Source organism: Lolium perenne, chromosome 7 (genome assembly GCF_019359855.2).
Source record: "Lolium perenne isolate Kyuss_39 chromosome 7, Kyuss_2.0, whole genome shotgun sequence".
In the NCBI taxonomy this organism is placed as follows: domain Eukaryota; kingdom Viridiplantae; phylum Streptophyta; class Magnoliopsida; order Poales; family Poaceae; genus Lolium; species Lolium perenne.
This window is the reverse complement of record NC_067250.2, coordinates 183442739-183468455: the sequence shown is the minus strand read 5'-3', so window position 1 is coordinate 183468455 and position 25717 is coordinate 183442739. Positions and strand designations below refer to the sequence as shown.

Here is a 25717-nt window from a genome sequence, read left to right as displayed (position 1 = left end):
CGTCTTTCCTTCTTGGATGCATACTCTGGTTATAACCAGATTAGACTAAAAGAAGACGATGATGCCAAAACAGCGTTCATAACACCTTACGGCGTGTTTTGCTACAAAACAATGCCCTTTGGTTTGAAAAACGCGGGAGAAACATATCAGCGGATGATGCAGAAGTGCCTTGCAACACAGATTGGGAAAAATGTACAAGTCTACATCGACGATGTCGTTATAACATCAAAGAAGGGGTCAACACTGATCAAAGATTTGAAGGAAACCTTCGACAACCTTGACAAGTTTTGCCTCAAGTTGAACCCGACAAAGTGCTCCTTTGGCGTTCCTGCGGGAGAACTTCTTGGATTCTTAGTATCAGCAAGAGGGATCGAAGCTAATCCCGAAAATATACAAGCTATCGTAACAATGAGGAAGCCAACAAAGTTGAAAGAAATACAGCAGCTAACTGGGCGAGTCGCAGCTTTGAGCAGATTCGTCGCCAGGCTGGGAGAAAAAGCGTTACCATTTTACGCTCTGATAAAGCAAGGAGAGAAATTCCAGTGGAACGAAGAGGCCGACAGAGCTTTTGAGGATTTGAAGCGCACAATCTCGACACCACCAATTTTGGTGGCACCGAAGGAAAAGGAACCTCTCCTGCTGTATATTGCAGCCACGCCCCAAGTGGTTAGCACGGTGCTAGTTGTTGAAAGAGAAGAAGAGGGAAAACTCCATGGAGTGCAAAGGCCAGTATATTTCATCAGTGAAGTTTTATCGCCTTCCAAACAGCGGTACCCGCAGTACCAGAAACTAGCATATGGAGTAATTGCAACGGCAAGGAAGTTGCGCCACTATTTTTCGGCACACCCGATAATAGTAGTCAACGAAGCACCTCTTTCAAATATACTAAACAATCCAGAAGCTACAGGGCGTGTCTCCCTTTGGGGAATAGAACTTTCCCCTCGGGACATCACGTATGAAAAAAGAAAGGCAATCAAGTCGCAAGTTCTGCCAGATTTCATTGCAGAGTGGATGGAGCTACAAAACACGGGACCCCTAGATTTGTCGAGAACATGGACCATGAACTTCGATGGGTCCAAGAGAGCAGAAGGAGCTGGCGCAGGAGTAGTACTTATATCACCTGAAGGCGACAAATTGAAATACGTCCTTCGGATGACGTTCCCTAACGCATCCAATAATGAAGCAGAATATGAAGCCCTCATACACGGGATGAAGATGGCGAAAGCTTCCGGTGCAACTCGACTAAAAATCTTTGGCGACTCACAATTGGTGGCTCAGCAGGTTATGAACCAATGTGATGCAGTCAACGATAGCATGATGGCATACAAGGAGGTGTACAATGAGCTAGAGAAGCTGTTTGATGGATGCGAGGTAAATCACATCAGTAGATTGAGCAATGATGAAGCCGACGTTCTCGCAAACATCGGGTCGCAGTGCCTCCCAATCCCACCAGGAGTATTTTGGGAAGAAATAGCGGAGAGATCCACGAAGCCGAAAAAGGTGCAGAAAAAAGCAAAGGAAAGAAAAACTTCGGCGCCCCTCAAAGAAACCACGGAGGATGAAGAGTACCAAGAACTTGTGATGATGGTAGAAGTTCCTTGGATGCAAGCGTATATATCATATATCCTCAGGAAAGAAATACCCGACGATCCAGTTGAGGCCAGGCGAATTATTCAACGATCCAAAGCTTTCACGGTGATCAAAGGGGAATTATACAAGCGAAGTATTTCAGGCGTTCTGCAAAGGTGTGTCACACCCGAGGAAGGAAGAATAATTCTGAAGGATGTACACGAAGGAATATGTGGCCACCACGCAAGTAGTCGAGCTATTGCAGCCAAAGTTTTTCAGGCAGGATTCTATTGGTTGACAGCAATCGAGGATGCCAAGGAAATAGTAAGAACTTGCGACGCGTGTCAAAGATTTGCCGCAAAACCTCACTCTCCAGCGGCGGAATTAACACCAATACCATTGTCGTGGCCCTTTGCCCAATGGGGACTTGATATGGTGGGCAAGTTGCACAAAGCTTCGCCTGGAGGGTATGAGTACTTGCTGGTCGCTGTCGACAAATTCACCAAGTGGGTAGAAGCGAAGCCAATAAATTCACCAGATGCAGCGTCGGCAATAAAGTTTGTGAAAGGCCTCGTTTTTCGGTTTGGCGTGCCTCATAGCATTGTTACAGATAATGGTTCAAACTTCACATCCAAGGAATTCAAGGAATACTGCGCAGAAGTAGGCATTAAATTGCACTTTGCGTCAGTTGGGCACCCGCAAACTAATGGACAAGTCGAGAAAGCCAATGGTATCATCTGCAACGGCCTCAAAAAGCGCCTGCTAGGACCGCTTGAAAAAGCTCGACATACTTGGCCAGAGGAATTGCAAAGTGTTTTGTGGAGCATCCGAACAACACCAAATACGGCGACACAAGAAACTCCGTTTTTTCTCGTCCACGGAGCCGAAGCAGTACTACCAATTGAAATAGAGCATGATTCTCCAAGGGTAACAGAGTATGATGAAGAAACATCACAAAAAGCTCGGGAGGATGATATGGACGCACTCGACGAAGCTCGCGATGAAGTACTTTCACGAGTCACCAAATACCAGCAAGACCTCAAAAACTACCACAGTCGACGGTTAAGACCAAGATCTTTTCAAGTTGGGGATTTGGTCCTGCGGTTAAATCAAAAAAGTACTGAGAAGCTCGAATCACCATGGTTGGGGCCCTACGTTGTCACGGAAGTCATCGAAGGAGGCGCATACAGGATCAAGGACAAGAAGATAGGGGCTCCCGAGAAAAACCCCTAGAACGTGGCGCAGCTCAGGCGATTCTACGCCTAGAGCTGAAATATAGTCCTCCTCTGCAAAAATACAATGTACTGAAACGCCCGCGAGTTTTCAGACGCACTCTTTTCCTTTTCGGGGCACCGAGTGGGGCCGAAAAGGTTTTTAATGAGGCGGGCTCGCGGTGCTGCAAATATAATAAAGATAGTGGAGATATACTTCTTATTCTTCGACACGCTCGGGGGCTCAACGCCTTCAAGTCTCAAAATACGTACAATATAGACAAACTAGACTTACCGAAATATTTCGCCTTGGTACACTTATACCTCGCCAAATATAAAAATCGGAAGCTAACAATTATAAATATAAACTACACGTCAAAAATCTTATTGCTTTGGTCTAAGGACCTCGCAACAAAAATATAGAACTTCGACATTAAGATACCCGGAGGCTTGCAACCTATTTGGTAAAAAAAATAAAGATATCTTCTTACGGCAAGAGGAAAAAATTTCGAGATGGAAAAATCAGTACAAACTCTAGCCAGAAGGCTCGGGGGCTCCAACAATATAGAGCACTTTACAATATACAACAAATTTCTTCGGAAATCAAAAAAGATACAGACATAATGTTTTCCAATATGGTACAAATCAGTCAAAGCCTAAAATACTATTTATGGACAAGCCTCTGGTTGTTTTATGTTCAGCATGGGACCCCTTGATGAAGAATTCTGAGTCCATCCGAAGAAGCTCATTTATCATCGACTTGGCCACAGGAGTTACCATCTCATTGATTGAGTCAATATCATTTTTTCGTCGCGATTTCTTGGCCAGGCAATCAGCAACAATCTTCGTCAGGTCTAATTTTGGATGACAAATATTTATCATAATCATGGCGAACCTTGCTCCAGCAGTCAATTGAGCTCGCACAAAATTATGAATGTGGGGAGCATCTCTGAATACCTCCAGCAATTCAGGAAGAGTTTTGGGAACTTCATTCCGAGGAAACAAAGTCTTGTAAACAAGGGTTAATGTTGTCGTGCAAAAATTGAGAAATTCGCGCACTTGGCAAGTACGATCTTGGAACCTGACAATTTGCTGGGTTCGTTCAGGGGTGGCCCAGAATAAACAGCCATGGTTAAGGGAAAGATTGACAAGAAGATTTGTTCTCTCGTTTACTCTTCGATCTTCGGCGGCAGCATCAAGAACCGAGCCTATTAAGCGACAAGGCAAGAAATTTGAAGGGGGGCACAACAAAATAAAGAGGAGGCATTGTGAGGTTGGAAAAACATACCTAACATATCTGTGCTAGCTTCCAACATTAGCTCGAGCATGCTATTTTCTCGGGTAGTGGCTTCCTTTGCTTCCAGTACAGCAGTATCATTGGCAGCCATAGCCTCTTTGGCTTGTTGGAGAGCAAGTTTTTCTTGTTCGGATGCTTTCCGAGACAGTTCCATCATTGCCAAAGTTTGTTTCTTCATGGATTGAAGTTGTTGTCGAAGTTCTTGCAAATCCTCCGACAAATGTTTGCTCGAAGAACCTTCAAGGGGGTCGTCATCAACTAGCATTTTCTTCGAGAAGGAAGAAGCAGGTGAAGCATCGGCAGAGCAAGGATTGGTCGAATAGTTATCAAATATTAACTGGAAAAGAAAGCGCCAGGATCAATGATAGTGCCAGAGGGAATTTCATTAATTTCTAGAAAAATTTACATAGACATTACAAAAGAAGTTTCTCCAAAAGGACTACCAGGATAATTGTCGCCACAGCTAAATTGGCGACAAGGGCAAAAGAGACAGAGAAAGCAAAAACAAAGAGGCATGCAACTAGACCTCCGGCCTTGATGAGCTAGGAGTTGAAGATGGTTTGATCCCGAGATAGGCCAGGATTTTCTTCGTGTTGGGCTTGGCTGCCTTGATCAACGACCTCCATCTTGATTGCTCTATCTGATCGGTGTCGCCAACCTTCATCCAGTCAACAGTTTGTTGACTATCAGCGACCAAGGCAATAGTGTTCTCAACAGCAACCTTCATGTTCTCCTGGCGCATCTTCAGTCCAAGATCATCTGGTGGATTGAAGTCCTTGGCAAGGGCAAGGAAAGTCTTAGGCTCCTCTTTCTTCGGGAAGAAGTAGGGAAACAACTTCGACAATCCTGCGTCAGCATTCACCACGCCTTCGCGAATTTCTTGGCCATGAACAGATAAGACAGTGCGTCAAGCAGAGGATCATTGGTGGATTCTCAAGGTCAAAATCTTGACTTGTTTGACCTGCCATAGAAATAATATGTTAGTCGACAGCAAGTAAAAACAAAAGAAAGCAAGTCTTAAGAAAAATAGAAGGGATCAACAAAGTTACCGAGGAAGCGACGATTTTGCGTGTTCAAGCGCTTGAGGATTCCCTTTTCACGGGTGTCCTGTGCGGCTTTGTGCTCGTTTAAAGCAGCTTCAGCATCATCAAGTTTCTTTTGCAGTTCTTCGACACTAGCAGCTTTTGCTTTGGCCTCATCAGCCTCTACTTTTGCTTGGCTAGCATCAAGTTCGGCTTTCTTGCGAGCCGTTTCACTTTGCTCCAATTTCTGAGCAAGAGTGTCGGCAAGCCTGTTGGCCTCTGCAAGTTTCTCTGCCAAAATAGAAAAGAACAGTCAAAATTGTGACAAAAATAGGAGCAAGAAGATTAGAAACAATGACAGCAAAAAAGATGTCAATCCCTCTGTGTTACCTTCAGTCCTGCTGGCATATTCACGGTACCCAATGAATTGGGATCCAATGCGAACAAGCTCTTTGATCATGGGCTGTCAAAGAAGAACAGAGAAAGAAAATATCGGTACGAGAAAAATATGAAGGCACAAAAAGAAGTAAACAGAGGAAATATAGATACTGGCAAGATAATTAAAAAACTTACATCATCCAAGAGAGGAGTAGAAGACCTACCCAATTGAGGGGCAGGCTCAATGATCGTTTCAATCCCTGTCCTTTTTGGTGAAGGAGCAAGGGGGCTTGAAGGTGGAGTAGTGGTGACGACGTTTTGTTGAGGAGGCGAGGATTATTCTCCTTCAGCTAACGTCTCCGAAACAAGTAAAGTACGTGACACGCTCGTCCGAGGAGCCAAGTCACGAGTTGGTACTTCTTCCTCATCATCACTGCGATTAAAGATCGATAGCATAAAAAGCAAGATGAGACAAAAAACTTCGACTACAGAAATAAGGGGAAATCAAGATGACTTACGAGCTGACGAGGGATGCGAGATATGGATCATAAGTTGCCTTCTGACGTGAAGGATCAACTTCTTCGGCTTTGGAAGTGCCGGAATCTTCGGCATCATTCCTTTTCCTTTTGCCTTTTGGAGAAACAACGGGAGGAGGAGATAGTGCCGACGCAGTGCCTTCGGAAGATCCCGCAGATTTACGAGAATCCACGGGTTCATTCACAAAAGACGGAGCTTCTTGATTGTCATCAGTGACAATGGCCCTTTCTTCGACTTCTCCACCTTCAGGAAGAGGAGGAAGCGAGACAAGGTCTGGATGATTCTGTGCAAAATAAAGCAGGGAGAGATGTCAGAAATAAAGTTACAGAAAAGATAGCAAAGCAACAACAAGACAATAGACAAAGATTACCTCGGGAAGTGGATTGGTGGCGCTGAATGGCGTCACATGGCAAGAAGAAGGGACAACATCTTTTTTGCTGAGAGACGAGATTTTTCGGACAAGTTTTTCTAAATCCTTGACCTCCAAATTCACCGACAGCCGATCTACATCCTCGTCACCAGCATATTTCCATAGAGGATATTTGCGAGCCTGAAGCGGCTGCACTCTAGTCCTAAGAAAGTATGCAGTGATTTGGACACCCGATAACTCTTTGCCGCGAGTATTTTGCAACTCGTGGATACGAGCCATCAAGGTTTCTGTTGACGCCCTTTCTTCTTCGGTGGCCTCCGCGTCCCAGGAGCAGCGGCGAAAGATTTTCTCGGCGCCATCAAAAGGAGGGATGTTGTCCTCCGCACATCCATGGTTCTCCTCGTGAATGTACAACCACTTCTTGCGCCATCCTTGAACTGAGTCAGGAAGCTTGACGTCGAAGTAGTCGACAGTGGGCCGAACAGAAATCACAACGCCGCCTATATTATAGGCGACATTGGGCGAGCCATTACGGCGGCAGAAGAAAATGCGCTTCCATAGCGCCCAGTTAGGCTGGATGCCAACGAAGGCCTCGCACAGAGTGATGAAAATGGAGATATGGAGGATTGAATTTGGCGTGAGGTGGTGGAGTTGCAGACCGTAGATAAAAAGAAGTCCACGGAGAAAAGGATGAATGGGGGCGGAAAGACCGCGGATGAGATGGTCGACAAAACTTACCCGGTACCCCATTGGAGGGGTTGGGTAGCTTTCCTCACGGGGGAAGCACAATGCCTTGGGTTTCTTGCTGATCCCCAGCTTCTTCAGCATGTTGATGTCTTGAGTGGAAATCTTTGATCTTTCCCACTCCGCCGCCCCAAGATCCACGGCGGCCATGGAGGACTCCGGCGTGCTGTGCCTTGTCAATCGACGAGGTGGCATCAACAATGGCGCAGGGTTTGCAGCTTGGAGGCGAGGAGCTTAGGAGGTTGTGGATCGCAGGAGGAAATTTGTAGATGAGAGAAGGAGGACGGCGCGAGCGGAAGTGCTCAAGGAGGAAGAAGATGATCTTATATAAGGGTGCGGTAAAACGACGAACCGTTGGATAAGGAAAATGTGTGACAGATGATAGCCACGTGGCAACAAGGGTAAAAAAGTAACTTAACGTTGGGGAAGTTACGGTGCGTGCGCCAGAAAAAGCGGAGGACGTGTGTCCCCCACTTGCACGACGTGTCAAGATAGTGGATCAATTGGGCCCGCATGGCAGCGAGAACAGACTTGTCGCAAATTTCTGACTAGCAATCGTGGCTATCGTCAGCAATAACGTCACCTTGGCAGAAGGAAAAATTCGACTAAACAGCTTCATAAAAGGCGACACGGAAAAATAATGCTGAGCCTTTGATCAAATACAAGTTTTTGATCAAATGTTCGGGGGCTACTTTGGAAAAAAAGGAAAAGATCCAGAAGGACAAGATGGAAATGACGTGAGCCTATGACCAAATACAAATATTTGTTCATAGCCTCGGGGGCTACTCCCATCGGGAGCGCTGTTCGCGCACCCGAGAGATTATAAAACTTCGGGAGATAAAAGAAAATATAGCGGCATAAGGCGTGGAGCCTACACCCAAGTACAAGTCCTTGGCTGTAGCCTCGGGGGCTACTCCCATCGGGAACGCTGCTCGCGTACCCGATGAAATTATAAAAAAGAATGAAAGAAAGAGAAAAAGAAATATAGAAGAGCAAAAGAGTATATTTCGAGTTATAATTAACTCTACATATACTCCCATCGGGAGAGCAATATAAGTCATCTTTGACTCGATAAAATGTGCCATTCCAACAGCCAAAAAAGCACTCGACAATATATTCTCAGAACGCCAAAGTTGCGATCAATTTCTGAATGCCACAAATTTGCGAAGGTAAGACCCCAGATCCGTTCTGCTGGGCGTGGCATCGCCAAAGACTGCGCTCTGCTACTTTTATCCGTATCAACAGATACGAAGAAAAATCCTAACGGACGCGTTAGGTACCCGATAAATTTTACTGGGACTCGACAGAATGGTAAGACCTTAAGCGGCACCTGTCGAAGTTTACACCAGTATCCCGAGGTCATGTCCAGGGACGTGATCTTGAAGTAGGTTTTTGCGGATTGCCACGAGAGCAGTTAACTAGTACCTGATCCGTCAGATGAACTAGCCCCAACTACCATTATCCCTGTTCAATATAGAAGTTTATGAGAAGAAATATAGAGAAGTTGAAGTTGTCGAATAAAAATAAAACAGTGGATATTTTCCTTAACTCTGCGATTCAAGCAAAATCTCGGGGGCTACTGACATAGGCATCCCAAATGGGCCTGCCGAAGATAGCCCAAGATATTATTAAGGAAAGCTAGAGTTGTAATAGAAAGTCTTATTTGTAATCTTGCGGGATGAGTTAGAAACCTTCCCGGACTTTGTAAGTTGTACAACACGAATCCCTCGGCTCCGCCTCCTATATAAGGGGGAGTCGAGGGACGCAGAAATCATCGAATCATTGTTTACAAACCCTAGTTTTCATAATCGTCGAGTACTTTTCGGCTGAAACCTTCGAGATCTACTTGCCCTCTACTTCCAACTAAACCCTAGCCTACAATCCATAGGCATTGACAAGTTAATACCTTGTCAGCCATGCAGGAAATTAATCGAAGCAATCCATCACCTTCCTGACCAGGTATAGGTCAGGTGGCACGCCCTTGCACCAACTAGGACGTGTGCCGGAGTTTTGCGGGCCGTCGCCCGAGGGACCAGGGCCCACCAGCAGTCCTGGGAGCCTCCCGGCTCTTCGTGTTGCTCGTCGCTGCTCGCCGGTGGGTTTTGGCAGGCAATACATTCTGGCACGCCCGGTGGGACCTTCTACATCAACTGCGTCAACACCATCTGCAGCTGAGATGGCGGAGAAAACACCAGTCACATACGAAGAGCTGTCTAAGGATCACAAGAAAAAGTATGACGAGCTTAAAGCTCTCTTCGAAGCCGACCTCATCGGCTCTTTCGAGAGGACCCGTACACATGGCGTTAGGTGGAAGGGGTTCTCACCTGAAGGCGCCCTCGATGAGGTAGATCTATCTCTCCCTTCGGAGGACCGCACCAGAGCCCTACGCCAGGAAGTTAACTACATGGTGGCTCATTCTCTCCACCGTCATTCCGAGAGCCTGGTGAACGCTTTCGAGCGCGTTGCGGTTCGCGTGGTCCAGGAAATCATGAAGCATCAGTACTCTCCGTCAGGACCTGCCCTAGGGACTCACCAGGGAGAAATACCGTTCCAGACTAGACCTCAGCTGCCGTTCTCGCTTGCAGCTCCAGAGCCCCCGGGTTCACCGGTGTACGTCGTCTACAAGGTTGGAGGCGATCCTGGTGATTACCAGTTCCTGTATGAACCGCCTAAAGAAATCCCGCATGGATACGTGTGCACGTACGTGCCAGACTGCAATAACTTGGCGCGCACGAACCAGATTACAGCAGGAGGGATTTCCGGAGCAGCAGGAGGGATCTCTGGAGTGGACGCCGATAAACAGGCGTGGCTAGCCAAATATGCCACCAGAACGAGTCAAGAAAGCTCAGCCCCTGCAGCTCATACAGTGGAACAAATCAGTACGATCTTGAGAGACCAGTTCGGCATCGTGCCAAAGAGAAGAACAATCGGCTATTCCAAGCCGTACCCCAACGAATATGATCTGATTCCGCTGCCGCCCAAGTATCGGCTCCCTGAGTTCTCAAAATTCAATGGATCAGAAGGGTAGCTCAATTGAGCATGTGAGTCGGTATTAAGCACAGTTGGGCATGATTTCAGCATCAGACCAGTTGCGTGTGAGGTTTTTCGCACAATCTCTCACAGGACCAGCTTTTGGGTGGTACACCTCGTTGCCACCTGATTCAATCCGGACGTGGAAGCAACTAGAAGAGCAGTTTCACATGCAATATCATTCAGAGGCTAACGAGGCTGGCATTGCCGATCTGGCGCAGGTGCGGCAGAAGCGGGGCGAAACGGTGTCGGAGTACATTCAACATTTCAGGGCTGTCAAGAACCGATGATATTCGGCTCGTTTGAATGAGAAAGAAGCAGTCGAGCTAACAGTGTCGGGCCTTGCAGCACCGTTCAAGGATTTGGCTTTCCAAGTGGAATACAATTCACTGGCGCACATGGCTCAGAAATTAACATTGTATCAGCAGCGCCACCCAGAATTGTACCAAGACAAGTTCAAACACCCGATAGGCCTGGTCGAGGCAGAAGAAGTTGAAGACTCTGCAGAAGACCAGGAAGTAGTTGTGGCTGAATGGGCTCGGGGGGCACACCCCGTGTCCTGCAAATGGGTGAAGCAACAAGGGCCTGCAAAAGGGTTTGACTTCGAGGTAAGCAAGGCTGAGCAGATATTTGATTTACTGCTGAAGGAGAAACAGCTGAAGTTACCCGAAGGCCATAAAATCCCCACGGTGCAAGAGCTGAACGGAAGACTGTACTGCAAGTGGCATCACGTTCACCCATATCACCAACGACTGCAAAGTGTTGCCTCAGCAGATCCAATCGGCGATAGAACAAGGCCGTCTGATCTTTGGTCAGTTTGCCATGAAAGTAGACACGCAACCATTTCCTGGCGTCAACATGGTGGAATGCAATCACTCCGTAAGGCGTCAGCCAGACTTCTCATTCAGTATTAACATGGCAGGGCCTGTATACCACCATGGCAAGGATAAAGAAGAGTGCAGTCGCTCTCGTGGCAAGGAAAAAGAGGAAGCCGGCCCACGCGACCGGCCCCGATATGATGACAGGCGGTACATCACAGAGGAACAAGTGAGAAACATGCGGTACCAACGGCCGCTCTCCGACCATCCCTTGAACAAATATGAGCGTCAGTACGATCGACGCCGGCGGTATGACATAGACGACAAGAAATATCGTCGATCTGACGTAGACAATAGAAAATATCGTCGGTATGATAGAGACGGCGAAGGGTATGAGCGCCGCGTTAAGGGAAAGTCAAGGGACCAGGAAGATATGGACAGACACTGGGATTGTCCTTTCTTTAAGCACTGCTGGGATTCAGGAATGAATCGATTGCCTACAATCGACAACAGCCCGGAGTGTAGACGGAAGAAGGAGGACACAAGTTATGTGTCAGTGTTCAAACGTCTAGGGCCTCTCCCGTCACAGAGCAGGCGAGCTGAGTCATCTAGCGTGGAAGATCTCGAGGAGTCAGAAGATGAAGAAGAAGAAGATAAATACCACCGGCCAAGGTGGTGCCCTGATGGACTCAGTCACTCCCAAAACGTAGGGTGCAGTGGCTATGTAGCTTGGAGGAAGCCGAGAGGCAATACCTGCACACGTTGAGGAAAGCGCGGCCCGATCTGGCCGTGAAAATTCAGCAAACTTTGGATGCGGAGACTCGTCCGCAGAAGCAAGAATGGCGCCCCAAACAAGTGAAAGCCGATGAGAAGGCGTCGGCTGGCACAAATATGGTGTTCATACTTCCGTCGGAGTTTTGTGCTCCAAGAACCGAAGAAGCGCCGATAGCACAGCTTGACTGCGGCCCACGGCCAGTTATCTTTGAAAAGCCCCAAGAGAAGGGCTACAAACATTTGAAGTTCCTGTACCTGAAAGGTTATATCAATGGGCAGCCTGTCAGCAAGATGTTGGTTGACACCGGAGCGGCAGTCAATATAAAGCCGTACTCCATGCTACGGCGTTTGGGACGCTCTAAAGAAGATATGATCAAAACCAACGTCACGCTAAGCGACTTCAACGGCCAAGCATCAGAAACGCAAGGCGTTCTGAACGTGGATCTAACCGTAGGCCGAAAAACCATCCCTACAGCATTCTTCATCGTCGATAGCAAAAGCACCTACGCTGTCCTGCTAGGAAGGGATTGGATTCACGCCAACTGTTGCATTCCATCCACGATGCACCAATGCCTGATACAGTGGGATGGAGATGAAGTGGAGGTCGTTCATGCAGATGACTCGATTGAGATTTCAATAGCTGGCATGAATATTTGGGACGCGGAAGACCAAGGGCCGCTCTCTGGAGTTAGTTTGGACGGCTGTGAGTGCATCGAAGCTACAAAAAACGGGGTGAGGCTGGTCTTATCCACCGGCCTGACAGAGTAGCAAGTGCGAAGCCAATGGACGTACGTGGCAAGGCCGATCCCTGCGATCGGCCCCAAAAAATAAAAAGCAATGATATCACCTCAAACATGTCACGTAGTCTTAACAGGGAGACTCTCTCCCGTAGTAGAGCACAAACAAGTTGTAAACCTTCATTGAGCAATGCAATCAATAAGGGGGCCGATTCCAGCAATCGGCCCAAATTACCCTCTCCATACGTTTTGCCTGTGTTCAACATTGATCTAGCAGGCGACGGAAAGCTAGGGTATGGGTTTACATCGGCTGATGAGATAGAAGAGATTGACATTGGTCCTGGGGATAAGCCACGACCAACATTTATCAGCAAAAAGTTAGATCCGCGTCTGAGGGACCTGATGATAGCTTTGTTGAAAGAATACCCGGATTGTTTTGCTTGGGATTACACAGAGATGTCCGGGTTAGATAGGAGCATCATTGAGCATCGGCTCCCTCTCAAGAAAGGATTTCGGCCGTTCCAGCAGCGAGCACGTCAAATGAAGGCCGATATTTTAGAAGAAGTCAAGAAAGAGATCGAGAAAATGTTGGCCACCGGGTTCATCAGGCCATGCAGGTATGCTGAGTGGATTTCTAGTATCGTACCTGTGCAGAAAAAGGATGGCCGATGGCGCGTCGCCATAGATTTTCAGGATCTCAATAGAGCCACTCCAAAGGATGAATATCCCATGCCGGTAGCAGAGACATTGATCAATGCAGCTGCTGGTCATAAGGTTTTAAGCTTCATGGATGGCAATGCCGGCTACAACCAAATCTTTATGGCTCCAGAAGATATACACAAGACTGCATTCAGAGTGCCAGGCTCGGTTGGCTTGTTCGAATATGTAGTCATGACATTTGGACTGAAAAATGCCGGCGCAACGTACCAAAGAGCCATGAATTACATCTTTCATGATCTGATCGGCAAGTTGGTAGAGATATACATCGATGACGTGGTAGTCAAGTCTGTTTCGCTAGAAGGGCACTTGGAGGACTTGCGACACATCCTGGACCGAACTAGAAAATTCGGACTAAGAATGAATCCAAAGAAGTGTGCTTTTGGTGTAACGGCCGGTCAATTCTTGGGTTTCTTGGTTCATGAGCGTGGAATTGAGATCGGCTTGAAAAGTCAGGAGGTAGTGCGAACAATGCAGTCGCCTACCACGACGAAAGAACTCCAGTCTCTCATCGGCAAAATCAACTTCGTCAGAAGGTTCATTTCCAATCTATCAGGGCGAATTGAGCCGTTTATGGGACTAGTAAAAATTAAATCTGATGAGGAGTTTCGCTGGGGGGCAGAGCAACAGCAAGCGTTTGACGAGATCAAAGAATATCTGACGAAGCCACCTGTGTTGGTTCCACCCTAGCAAGACTATATTTACTTATCAGTAGCTGACACTTCCATCGCCTCAGTGGTGGTGCAACTTTATGATGGTCTGGAGAGAGTCGCTTTCTACCTCAGCAGAAGGATGTTGGATGCAGAGACGAGGTACCCTGAGATTGAGAAGTTGTGCCTCTGCCTATTTTTTTACCTGCACCAAGCTTTGTCACGTCTTGTTGTCAGCAGAAATTGTCATCATATGCAAGTCAGACGTCGTCAAACATATGTTGTCGGCTCCTGTGCTGAAAGGCCGACTCGGTAAATGGATGTTTGCATTATCAGAATTTGATCTCCGGTATCAACCTGCGAAGGCAGTCAAGGGACAAGCGTTGGCCGATCTTATTGCTGAACAGATTAACACTGATATAGCAGCACTGTCGGTACGTGCATGGGCCATGTTTTTCGATGGATCAGTTTGTGGCGATGGTTGCGGCATCGGCATCCTACTCGTGTCGCCCCGGGGGGCAACATATTCCTTCTCCATCAGGTTACCTACCCCTTGCACCAACAATGTTGCTGAGTATGAAGCAATACGCAAGGGAATAGAGTTGCTATTGGAAGCCGGGGCAGAAGCAGTGGAACTTTTTGGAGACTCAAAATTGGTGATTTCCCAACTCACGGAGGAATACAAGTGTGAGAGCGAGTCGCTCTTCCCATTATGGATGCACTGCCGTGAGTTGATGGCACAATTTAGGTACATAAACTTCAATTGGATCTCGAGGTCGCAAAATACCGAGGCAAACGATCTTGCACAGATGGCGTCAGGCTTCAAGGACGTAGCAGAAGGAGCCGATGTTCAGGTACAGTTCCTGGAACCGGATGACTGGAGAGCCGATATCTTCAATTACTTGAAAGATCCGGCTCGGGGGGCACCTAAATGGATAAGATACAAGGCTATGAAGTATGTCCTTATAGGAGATGACATGTTCTACAGGACTTTGGAAGGGTTACTCCTCAAATGTCTAGGACCAGCCGAGTCAAATCGGCTCTTACATGAGGTGCACGAAGGCGCCTGTGGAACTCACCAATCGGCTCACAAGATGAAATGGTTGATCAGGCGATCGGGGTTTTATTGGCCTACCATGCTTGAGGATTGTTTTAAGTACTATAAAGGGTGTCAAGCGTGTCAGAGGTTTGGGAAGATTCAGATGGTACCCGCATCAGCAATGAGCCCCATCATCAAGCCTTGGCCATTTCGAGGTTGGGGCATGGATATGATCGGCAAAATCCATCCTCCATCGAGCAAAGGCCACGAGTGGATTTTGGCCATTACAGATTATTTCACTAAATGGGTGGAGGCCGTCCCTATGAAGTCAGTGGCGTCGAAAGATGTTATCAATTTCGTTAAAGAACATGTCATTCATAGATTCGGGATCCCCCGGACTATCACGACCGATGGAGGTTCGGTCTTCATTTCTAAAGAGTTCAAAAAGTTCTGCGACGACATGGGAATTAAGTTGATCCGATCGTCTCCATACTATGCTCAAGCAAATGGACAAGCTGAAGCGTCCAACCAGAGCCTTATCAAGCTGATTAAGAGAAAAGTCGACGAGCACCCTAGACGTTGGCATGAGGTATTGTCAGAAGCTTTATGGGCTTATCGCATGTCATGTCATGGAGCTATAAAAACCTCGCCATACCATCTGGTCTATGGACAAGAAGCCGTATTGCCTTGGGAAATTACGGCTGGCTCGAGACGTGTTACGTTTCAGAATGATTTAACAACTGAAGAATATGCAGCCCTGATGAGTGATAGTATCGAGGATCTAACGGAACTCAGGCTTTGGTCGCTCGAGAAAATTAAAGAGAACAAAGCCAAGGTAGCTCGTGCATACAATAAGAAAGTGAGACCAAAGGAGTTCCACGTTGGTGATCTGGTATGGGAATCTGTATTGCCATTAGGAACTAAGGATAAGATGTATGGTAAATGGTCTCCTAATTGGCATGGGCCGTACAGAGTCGACCAAGTTTTGAAGGGTAATACATACATGCTCGAGGAGCTGAACGGCGTGAAATTCCCAGTAGCTGTCAATGGTCACCATCTCAAGAAATATTTCCCAAGCATGTGGGATGACGGACAGTGAAATATGGGGGCCGATGCATGAAATCGGCCAGTAAAAAAATATACATACAAAGCACAGCCGATGCACAGACATCGACTTTAGAAAAATATGCAAAACAATAGGACACAAGTACAGCCGATGCACATACATCGACTTCAGACTAAAAAGTCGATGCACAACCATCGACTCTAGATGTACAAGCTCAATTGAGCAGTTATCAGATTACATAGAGAGGCTCTACTGAAGGAATGCCTCGAGGGCACGGAGGGCGTCAGCACGGACACGGTCCACTTCGGCGATCTCGGCCTCATCATCTTCGTCCTTGCCCGTCACCAGCTGTTTGTTCAGGGCACGTATTTCTGCCAGTTCAGTCTTCAGTTGAGCTTTGAGGCCTTCTGCTTCCTCTTGGGAGCGTGCGATAAGGGCTTCCTTATCGTGGATGAGCTGTTTGGTTGCCCGGACCCTCTCTTCAAGGTCCTCCAACTCCTTTCGCAAGGTCTTAAGTTCAGCAGTGCTGACAGAGGTGTCAGTTTTGGCGTCCAAAGCTGCCTTTTTCTCATTAAGCCGCTGACATTTGTCTGCAATATCGGCTTTCAACGGAAGCTGGGCATGGCGTAGGTCGATTCTCTGACGAGCCAACTTCACCCTTAACCTGTAGGCAGACAGAGTCACAACTGGCCAGAGTTTCACCTGCAACGTCACCGGGAGATGGGGATGGATGTCTTCAAGAATGCTCTTCACTTCCTCGGGGTTTTCAACCAATGTCTCAATTGAGGAGGAGAGCAGGGCCTTGAGACGCTGGAGTTTACCATGGGTAGCGCTGGGTCCTGGCTCTTCACTTGCCCTAGAAGTAGCTGGTTCGATGGATTCAGGGTCGAACGCTAGCAAGCTTGAGAGGTCGTAATCCTGACAAACAACAAGAGCAGCGTCAGTATGCAGCAAAAAGAGAAGGGTAGAGCCAAGGGAAAGGAGTGTACCTCTCCTAAGACCAGAGGGACAGCCGATGATGAGGTGATCGGCTCTTGTGTTCCTGCTATGGGCTTGGCCACGTTGGCAACCTTGTCAACTACACTTTTAGAGGTTGCTAGGTCCAGGGCGGCGGATGGCATCAGTACCTCCTCGAATTCCCCACTAGAAGTGTCATCAGTCTGCAAAGGAGATGGTTAGCCGATGTGAGCAGCAATGGATTAACATGAAAGATGAGCCAAGGAGAGTATGGAGGGGATTACATTTGAAGCCTCTGGGTTTGTTGAAGCAGCTTGCGGTTCCTTTCGAGCTCTCTTGATGCATTGGCTCTTTGTGCGTACTTTGGTTGGAGCTTGGGGGGCAACAAGTTCAGTAACTGACCTTTTCTTGGAAGCCGATGGTGGCAAATCTGGCTGGCTCTGCATGGTGATTTTCACAGAATTGCCCGGGCTCGATTCCCTTCGACTGGACCGTGTCTCCTCACTGGAGTTGTCTTCGGTGGAGGCCTATAAGAAAAGAGTTAGTAAGCCCCAGCATATTTACAGAAACCCATAAGGGTAGGTAAATCAGTCAATGCATGGATCAGCTTACGTGCAGACTTTCTTGAGTTGGGGTAGGGTTTGGGCGCTTCAAGGTCTTCCTGGCAGCTACTTTCCTCACTGCTGTTCTCGCTTGGGTTGAGGCTCGGGGGGCAGCTGGCCCGGAAGACACTTTGCTCTTGGAAGCCGATTTTGGTGAAATCGGCTGGCTCTGCATCACAACCTTTTTCAAGGGTGGTGAGCTTTTGCAGAAGAGGACCACCGGAGCTGGTGGGAGGAATTTGAAGGGGGAGCCATCATCATGTACAGGTTCTGGACCGTCTTGTTGCTGCAAGGAAACAGAGCAAGGTTATAAAAATCATTGTCAGCCACTGCAAGAAAAATTTGTGAGTGGTGGTACCTGTTCTGCAGGGATGTCATATTCAGCATCAAGTTGTTTCAGCAATAGTCCCAGAGCTCTCCTGAAGGCATGGGTCTTCCACATTGGCCACCAGCTCTCATAACCATGAGTTGATGAGGTGAAAGAGAGGTTGTGAGGGATTGGGATGGCTAGAGCATCAAAGAAGGAGTAACATCTCTGACCGGTGAGGACATCGGGAAAATCAGCTCTGCTTTCTGTCAAGTGGTGGAGGAAGAAGTGTGGAGACACCTGCCCAAGACCAAACTGTCGGGCTGCTACGACCGGCTGATAGCACTCATAACCAGGTTTGATGATCCTGTTTGAGATGCTCATACCAACTGGAAGGAAGCAAGGACGGATCATGATGGAATACAAGTGTCGGGTGCTGGGGTCATCGGCAAAGCTGTCTAGCCTGAAGGACACTGGATTTTCAAAATTTCCAGATTCAGGAAGAAAATTCTGAACCACTCTAATGCTTCCTTGGGGATCAGTTTACTACCTGGAAGGCTGTATAAAGCTTGGCCGTAGCTAGTGCATCGGATTTGCTTCCCATTGGTATCTGGAAAGGTGCAGGTGGCCAAAGGTGGGAAGTTTGGGATGTGGTTCTGGAACTACAGCTGAGCCCATAGCTGAATAAACCACCAGGGACCCCCTGTTTTGACTGTCTTTTGGGAGAACAGATTGACAGACATCAGTTGGAGATATCGATAGACCTCTCCTAGGAACAGTTTGCCGATGCCAAGTTGGGTACCTCTGGCAAGTTCATAGGCCAAGGAAAGGTAGTTCTTGGTTGGAGCAAGTGAAGGGCCACAGAATATGAAGTGTTCCAACCAGAAATTCAAGAAGGCCGTGTGTTCTTTCTCTGTTACAGGGCCTTTGGTTTTCATGTGGCATCTAAGGTAGGCACCCCAGTTTGTACACTCTGTTTTGGAGGAGAGTGTGAAAGGAACCTTTGGCAGCATAAAAGCATAGGGGCTTGGGGATGCAATGTCTAGACCAGTGATCATGGCCACGTCTAGTAGAGTTGGTGTCATGGGGCCATGGCCGAACATGAAGCAGTTCAGAGCATCAGACCAAAAGTAGCCGATGGTTTTCAGAAGGTTTTCATGCTTCTCAAGGGGAGACAATGATAAAGACAAAGCATCGGCTATTCCTGTGGTTTCCCATTTGGCTTGGTGAGTCTTGGATACTCTATTGTCCCATGACACCCAATCTTCAGGAGGGTTAGGCCAGGCTCGTAAGCAGTCGGCCCAGGAAGTTAGATCTAAGTTCTGGTTGACAAAGGGAATCCTATTGGCCTCGCAAGAAATCAAATGGACAGGACTCTCGGTAGAACGGGGGCCAAGACAAAGAGAATTTGGAAGAGTAGGATGCGGCAGCAGAATGTCTGATACCTATAATTAATGATGGAACGAGACATTAATTCAGGTGTTTGCTGTTAATTCTAACACTATGCTCGGATGGCGAGGAGCGGTTGAGGATTACCTTCAGGCCAGAGACCGTAGCGTTGGCGCTGGATGATTCTGCCATCAGATTCGCTGCGGAGTTGAATCTGCACGATTGGGATCTGGGATTCGCGTGGCGGTGAGTTGAATCTGTTCGATGGGCGATTTGGGGATCTGAGTTGCGCCTTCAGACAAGGGTCACAGGTTACCGTTTGAACAGGCAACTGAGTTTGGCCTTACTAGCGTTTTATGGTAATGGCCGATGCGCTGCCATCGGCTCTTTGAGCGTTGACTTACTTTGACAATCAGCCAAATCAATTGAAAGCATTTTTCATTGATAAAGAGGGTTTTTTTACAGAGAAGAGCCGATTGCTCACAAAGTAAGAACAAAAGAAAGATCTACTGCCTAAATTACTACTACTAGTCCTATGCTAGTAGTCCCTAATCTAGGGGCCGTCGATGCCCTCGTCGTCGCCGTCGTAGCTGCTATCGGCGCTACTGCCGGCGAAGTCCTCGTCGCTGCTGTCGTAGCCCTCGGCAGGGGCTTCTTCCTCCTCCTCGTCGTCGTCGTCCTCTGACCCGGCGCGGAAGCGTTTCGCCGGTGGGTACTCGTCGGAGGAGGCGTCATCCTCCTCTTCCTCCTCCTCGTCGGAGGACGTGAAGCTAGCCCAGGAGAAGAGGTCGTCCTCGCTCTCCGCCTCCAATTCCCCGTCGACGAGGAACCGGAGGTCGTCCTCCCTGTCGGTCAGGGGTAGGTCGTCATCTGACCCGACGACGGTCAGGGGTGCGTCGTCTGCCCTGACGGTGAAGTCCCACTCCCTCTCGTCCCAATGCTCGGGAGCGCGCTTGTCGTACGCCGCCATCTGGTCGTACTCCGGCATCGGCTCGCTGGAGGAGGAGGACTGGAAGGAAAGACCCGATGAGGCAGAGGAGGAAGAGGAAGACATGGTTGTAGAGGAGGGGTTTTTTTCGATGGCTAGTGCGGAGCAAGAGGATGAAGAGGCGAACTGCTCGACGCGGTTAAATAAAGGGGTATAGTGGAGATGATTCAATGCTGCGGCGGTTTCCGAGGAGGTGGTGCCAAAAAACTGTCAAATCATGCAGAGAAGTTGAGAAGGCAAGGCATCATGATGAAAGGATACTGTGGCGGTTCTGCTCTGCCACGACGTGACCCGACGAAGAAAAAAACAGAGTGGTTTTGGAATTATCATTACCAAAACCAGGGGGCATGTGTTATCGCCAGATTTTAACCAAGTCAGAAGGTGGGCCGTAATTGAGATGGGCTTAGAAGATGTACACGTAGAATATTTCTAAATCTGCCTCATACGAGAGTCTGGGCTAGATTGCCCGTGTATCTATATATTATGGTAGATTTAGAATTAAGAGATAGAGTTCAGTCGTACACGGTTAGGTTATTCCAAAAGTAGAAAGTCCACGGACTATAAATATGTACCTAGGGTTATTGAGAAAGAAGGACGATCACATTCACAACAAACCAATCTAGGCGCATCGCCACCCCTTGTTTTGAGGGTTTCTTTCGGGTAAGCGCCATGCTGCCCAGATCGCATCTAGCGATCTGAGCAGCATCTTGTTTATTCGTTGTTCGTGTTGCTCGTACTGAAGCCTTGTTGATGGCGAGTAACACCATTATCATAGATGTGTTGGGGCTAGCATCGATACTTTTCTAGTATATTTGCTTAGTTACGCTGCCCTTGAACATCTAGTTGCCCTTGCATCTATCTTAGTCGTAAGGGCAGCTTCTTGCTTAGTCTTTATTTAGTAGATTCGATCTGTTATGGTTGTTCCTTGTTCTTCAAGGATTAGTTTGATATCCATATGGTTAGGCCTTGCAAACGGGTTGGATGATCCAGTAGTGCGTAAGGTACGGTTTGCTGATCCTAGAAGAGATGTTCCGGGAATCAACTCTATGTTGGTTTTTAGGCCTTTGCTAGGGCTGGTTTTTTGTTATCTTTCGTATCTGCCAGGCTCAACTACGTGTAAGACGTTCCGGTTATGTGGTGAAAACCTTAATTCGTCATAGATCGTTTTAACTTAGTATTGATCAAGAAGGACCACCATGTTATCGTAGATCCAATACGAATCATGGGTGGATCGGCTCCTTGAGCCGATTCACAGGATAACCTGAGAGCCGATCGAGGCTCGAATTTAATGTTTATGTGTCTGCCATGCAGGAAATTAACCGAAGCAATCCACCACCTTCCTGACCAGGTATAGGTCAGGTGGCACGCCCTTGCACCAGCTAGGACGTGTGCCGGAGTTTTGCGGGCCGTCGCCCGAGGGACCAGGGCCCACCAGCAGTCCTGGGAGCCTCCCGGCTCTTCGTGTTGCTCATCGCTGCTCGCCGGTGGGTTTTGGCAGGCAACACATCCGCACCCCTTCCAGTATTAAGTTGCAAACAACAGACAATTGCATTAAGTATGGTGCGTAATGTAATCAACACAAATATCCTTAGACAAAGCATTGATGTTTTATCCCTAGTGGCAACAGCACATCCACAACCTTAGAAATTTCTCACACGTCCTGCATTAAATGGAGGCATGAACCCACTATCGAGCATAAATACTCCCTCTTGGAGTTACAAGTATCAACTTGGCCAGAGCCTCTACTAGCAACGGAGAGCATGCAAGATCATAAACAACACATATATGATAGATTGATAATCAACATAACATAGTATTCCATATTCATCGGATCCCAACAAACACAACATGTAGCATTACAAATAGATGATCTTGATCATGTTAGGCAGCTCACAAGATCGAACAATGATAGCACATGAGGAGAAGACAACCATCTAGCTACTGCTATGGACCCATAGTCCAGGGGTGAACTACTCACACATCAATCCGGAGGCAATCATGGTGATGAAGAGACCTCCGGGAGATGATTCCCCTCTCCGGCAGGGTGCCAGAGGCGATCTTTTGAATCCCCCGAGATGGGATTGGCGGAGGCGGCGTCTCTGGAAGGTTTTCCGTATCGTGGCTCTCGGTACTGGGGTTTTCGTGATGAAGGCTTTAAGTAGGCGGAAGGGTAGGGTTGGAGGCGGCGCGAGGGGCCCACACGCTAGGGCGGCGCGGGCCCCCCTTAGGCCGTGTGGCCCTAGTGTGGCGGCGCCTTGTCGCTCCACTTCGTAATCCTTTTGGTCTTCTGGAAGCTTCGTGGAAAAATAAAACACTGGGCGTTGATTTCTTCCAATTCCGAGAATATTTCCTTTGTAGGATGAAACCAAAAACAGCAGAAAACAGCAACTGGCTCTTCGGCATCTTGTCAATAGGTTAGTGCCGGAAAATGCATAAATATGACATAAAGTGTGTATAAAACATGTGAGTATCATCATAAAAGTAGCATGGAACATAAGAAATTATAGATACGTTTGAGACGTATCAAGCCCCAGTTCTCGATGGAGGCGAGCCGCTCACCAGCTTCAGGCCTGTCTCGCACACGCTGCCGCATTGCCACCTTGGCACCGTCGACGGCCGGCCCGTGGGGGAGAGCTCGGGCTCCATCCTACCGGCCCCTATACCTTCTTTGGGCATGCTTGGCCCGGCCTTCCATCGCCGACACGACGACTACGATCGCCTTGGACGGGCCCGGTCTGAGGCTCGGGGAAAACACGACGACCCACCTCGAGCTCGGCCACGGGAGGCAGAACGAAGCACGTCCCATCGCTCCCTCTCCAAAGCCACAGACCACCACCATTCACGTTCTTCGGAGACAAGGGACCGCCGACGCAGCCGTTCTCGTCATGGCTCTTGCTACGATGATAGGGTGATGCGCAAACATCACCGCCGTGAGGACGATGATGATGAGGAAAGGAGGGAGCCTCGCCGTGGTTCCTCGCGTCGCATCTCCTCAGGTTCCTTCCGCGCCAAGTCCGTCGGCCCTCATCATGATGGAGGGAGGGGCCGTTCCTACGGCCATAGCTCGGGTCGCTCCTCTGATCACTACGATGGTCGTCGCCGCCACTTCATCGAGCAGCGTGGTGATGCTCCTTACATCCTGGACGAAGACGCCTTCATGTGGAAGAAAGTCCCCTCCGTCATTGCATGCGACGTGACCTGCACTGACTGGATGTCCGCCATCAAGGGACTGCCGCCGGCCTTTGCCTCGGGGTTCTCCAGGCTCGCGTCGCCTCCACCTCAAGTGCACAGCGGGCCCTCCCACCCCAGTGCTTTGCTGGACGACGTCTTGGACGACTCGGCGACGCCCCTGCCTCGCCTCTTCTTCTCTCTGCCCCGACCGAGCTGCTCTCACCTTCTGTGGTGCCGGATTCTTGGGAGGATACCACCAAGGACGTCGCCAAGGAAGAAGAGAAGCAGAATCTGCTCGAGCCTGAGGCTGAAGAACATGCTCCATCCGATCAACCTGTTTGTGCGCCCTCAAGCTCCTCTCCTGCCGAGCCCTGCGCCGGAGCTGCTGCTGCCTGCACAGCCTGAGGTTCAGCCCTCCTCTGTGAATCGGCGCAGCGCCCGCTTGCTCAACAAGCCAAAGATGCATGCCGTTGATAAGGCAGTTCACGTCCTGAACTCCAAGATGGGTGTTGCTGCCGCTGGAGTCCCTCTACTGGAAGTGAGGAAGGCCTACGTCAACAAGTTCAACGCTCCACTCCCGGACAAGGCGATTGAAGCTCTTACCAAGCTCTTCAAACTCAACATCCGCATCTTGGCCGAAGCGGATGAGTTGCTCATTGCCACGGGAGGCCCAGGAGGTTGCGAGCCAGAGGCCCAGGACGTGCCTGTTTAGCTCCTTTGTTTTTCCGCCGCGTTTTCTTCCGTCTTTCGCTTTGTGGACAAGTACCTGTGTTCGTCCCGTCATCTGTTTGGTTAAACTTCATTATGATCGGTCATGATCTCTCCATTGCTGATTGGAACACCCGCGGTCTTAATGACCAAGCTCGCAAAGACACCGTCCACGCCTTCCTCGCCGATACCCGCTTTCACATCGCTTGCACCCAAGAGACCAAACTCGACCACATCGATCAACAAACGGCTTCTTATATCGGCGGTTTTAAGCTTCTCTCCTTCACCCATCGTCCGGTCTCCGACACCCGGGGTGGCATCCTTTTACTCTGGAACGATGAACATGTGGAGATCTCCAACGTCCACCTCGGCACTCAGTTGATCTCGCCTAACGTCTCCGTTCGGTCATGTGGTACCCCCTTCAAGCTCACCACGGTCTATGGCCCTACGGACCACGCCGAGAAAGAAGCCTTTCTCACGGAAGCTATCGCAGCCAAACCTCCGGATGACTCCAAATGGCTCATCATCGGAGATTTCAACCTTATCTATCAGGCGGAAGATAAGAACAAGAACAACCTTGACTTCCGACTCATGGGTCTTTTCAGAAGAGCCCTCACCAGCTGTCACCTCAAGGAGCTGAAACTGCAGAGCCGGAAGTTTACTTGGAGCAACGAGAGGCAGACCCCTACTCTGGTGCGTCTTGACCGGGCTTTCTGCAATTCTGCTTGGGACCTCACGTTCGAGAACCATGCGCTTTTTGCCCTGTCTTCATCCCTCTCGCACCATTGCCCCCTCCTCCTGTCTAACCAGAGTGGCCCGCGGAAACCGCCTATTTTTCGCTTCGAGTCCTTCTCGACCAAGATGCCTGGTTTCAGAGAAGTGGTTCAACAAGCTTGGTCCGCACCCTCCTCGCACTCCCAGCCAGTCCACGTGATCAATCACAGGCTCAAGGCCACGGCGCTGGGACTCAAATCATGGAGCAGAAGCCTCTTCTCTGATAGCAAGCTGCAACTTCTCATGGCCCTGGATGACATTCTGCAGCTCGATGTGGCGCAGGAATCCCGCGCTCTCTCTGAGGATGAAATTTGGCTCCGGGCTAACCTGAAACGTCGGGTGAAGGGTCTTGCCGCTATGGAAAGATCTCACAAACGCCAAGCCTCCAAAATCCGCTATCTCCGTGAGGGCGACGCCAACACCAAATTCTTCCACCTACGTGTTAATGCTAGGAGGCGCAAAAATCTCATCGTGAGACTCAAGCATAACAATGGCTGGGCTGTGACTCATGAAGATAAAGTTGTGCTGATCTTCGACCACTTCTCCCGCACTCTTGGCCGGCCCCCTCCTCATTCGCTTGACTTCAACTGGGACGCCCTGAATACCACCACTCACCGTCTGGAGGACCTGGGCCTGCCTTTCTCTTAGGATGAGATTAAGGAAGCTCTTGATGACATGCCCGCGGATAAGGCTCCGGGCCCCGATGGCTTTTCCATCGCTTTCTTTCGCTCCTGCTGGGACATTATAAAGGTTGACCTTATGACCGCTATCAAGGCCTTCTCCGAGCTGTCAATGTCGAATTTCCACATCATCAACACAGCCAATGTCGTTCTTCTACCTAAGAAGGATGGTGCGGAGTCTA

The 25717-nt window shown here is 48.8% G+C and overlaps 1 protein-coding gene across 1 annotated transcript; it reads left to right on the top strand.

The window, feature by feature from the left end:
- The first annotated feature begins 24177 nt into the window (after window positions 1-24177).
- LOC139833777 (uncharacterized) lies at window positions 24178-25503 on the top strand. The gene has a single exon (XM_071824121.1). It carries the CDS (start codon window positions 24178-24180, stop codon window positions 25501-25503), a length of 1326 nt encoding a protein of 441 aa, XP_071680222.1.
- The last annotated feature ends 214 nt before the right edge of the window (window positions 25504-25717 follow it).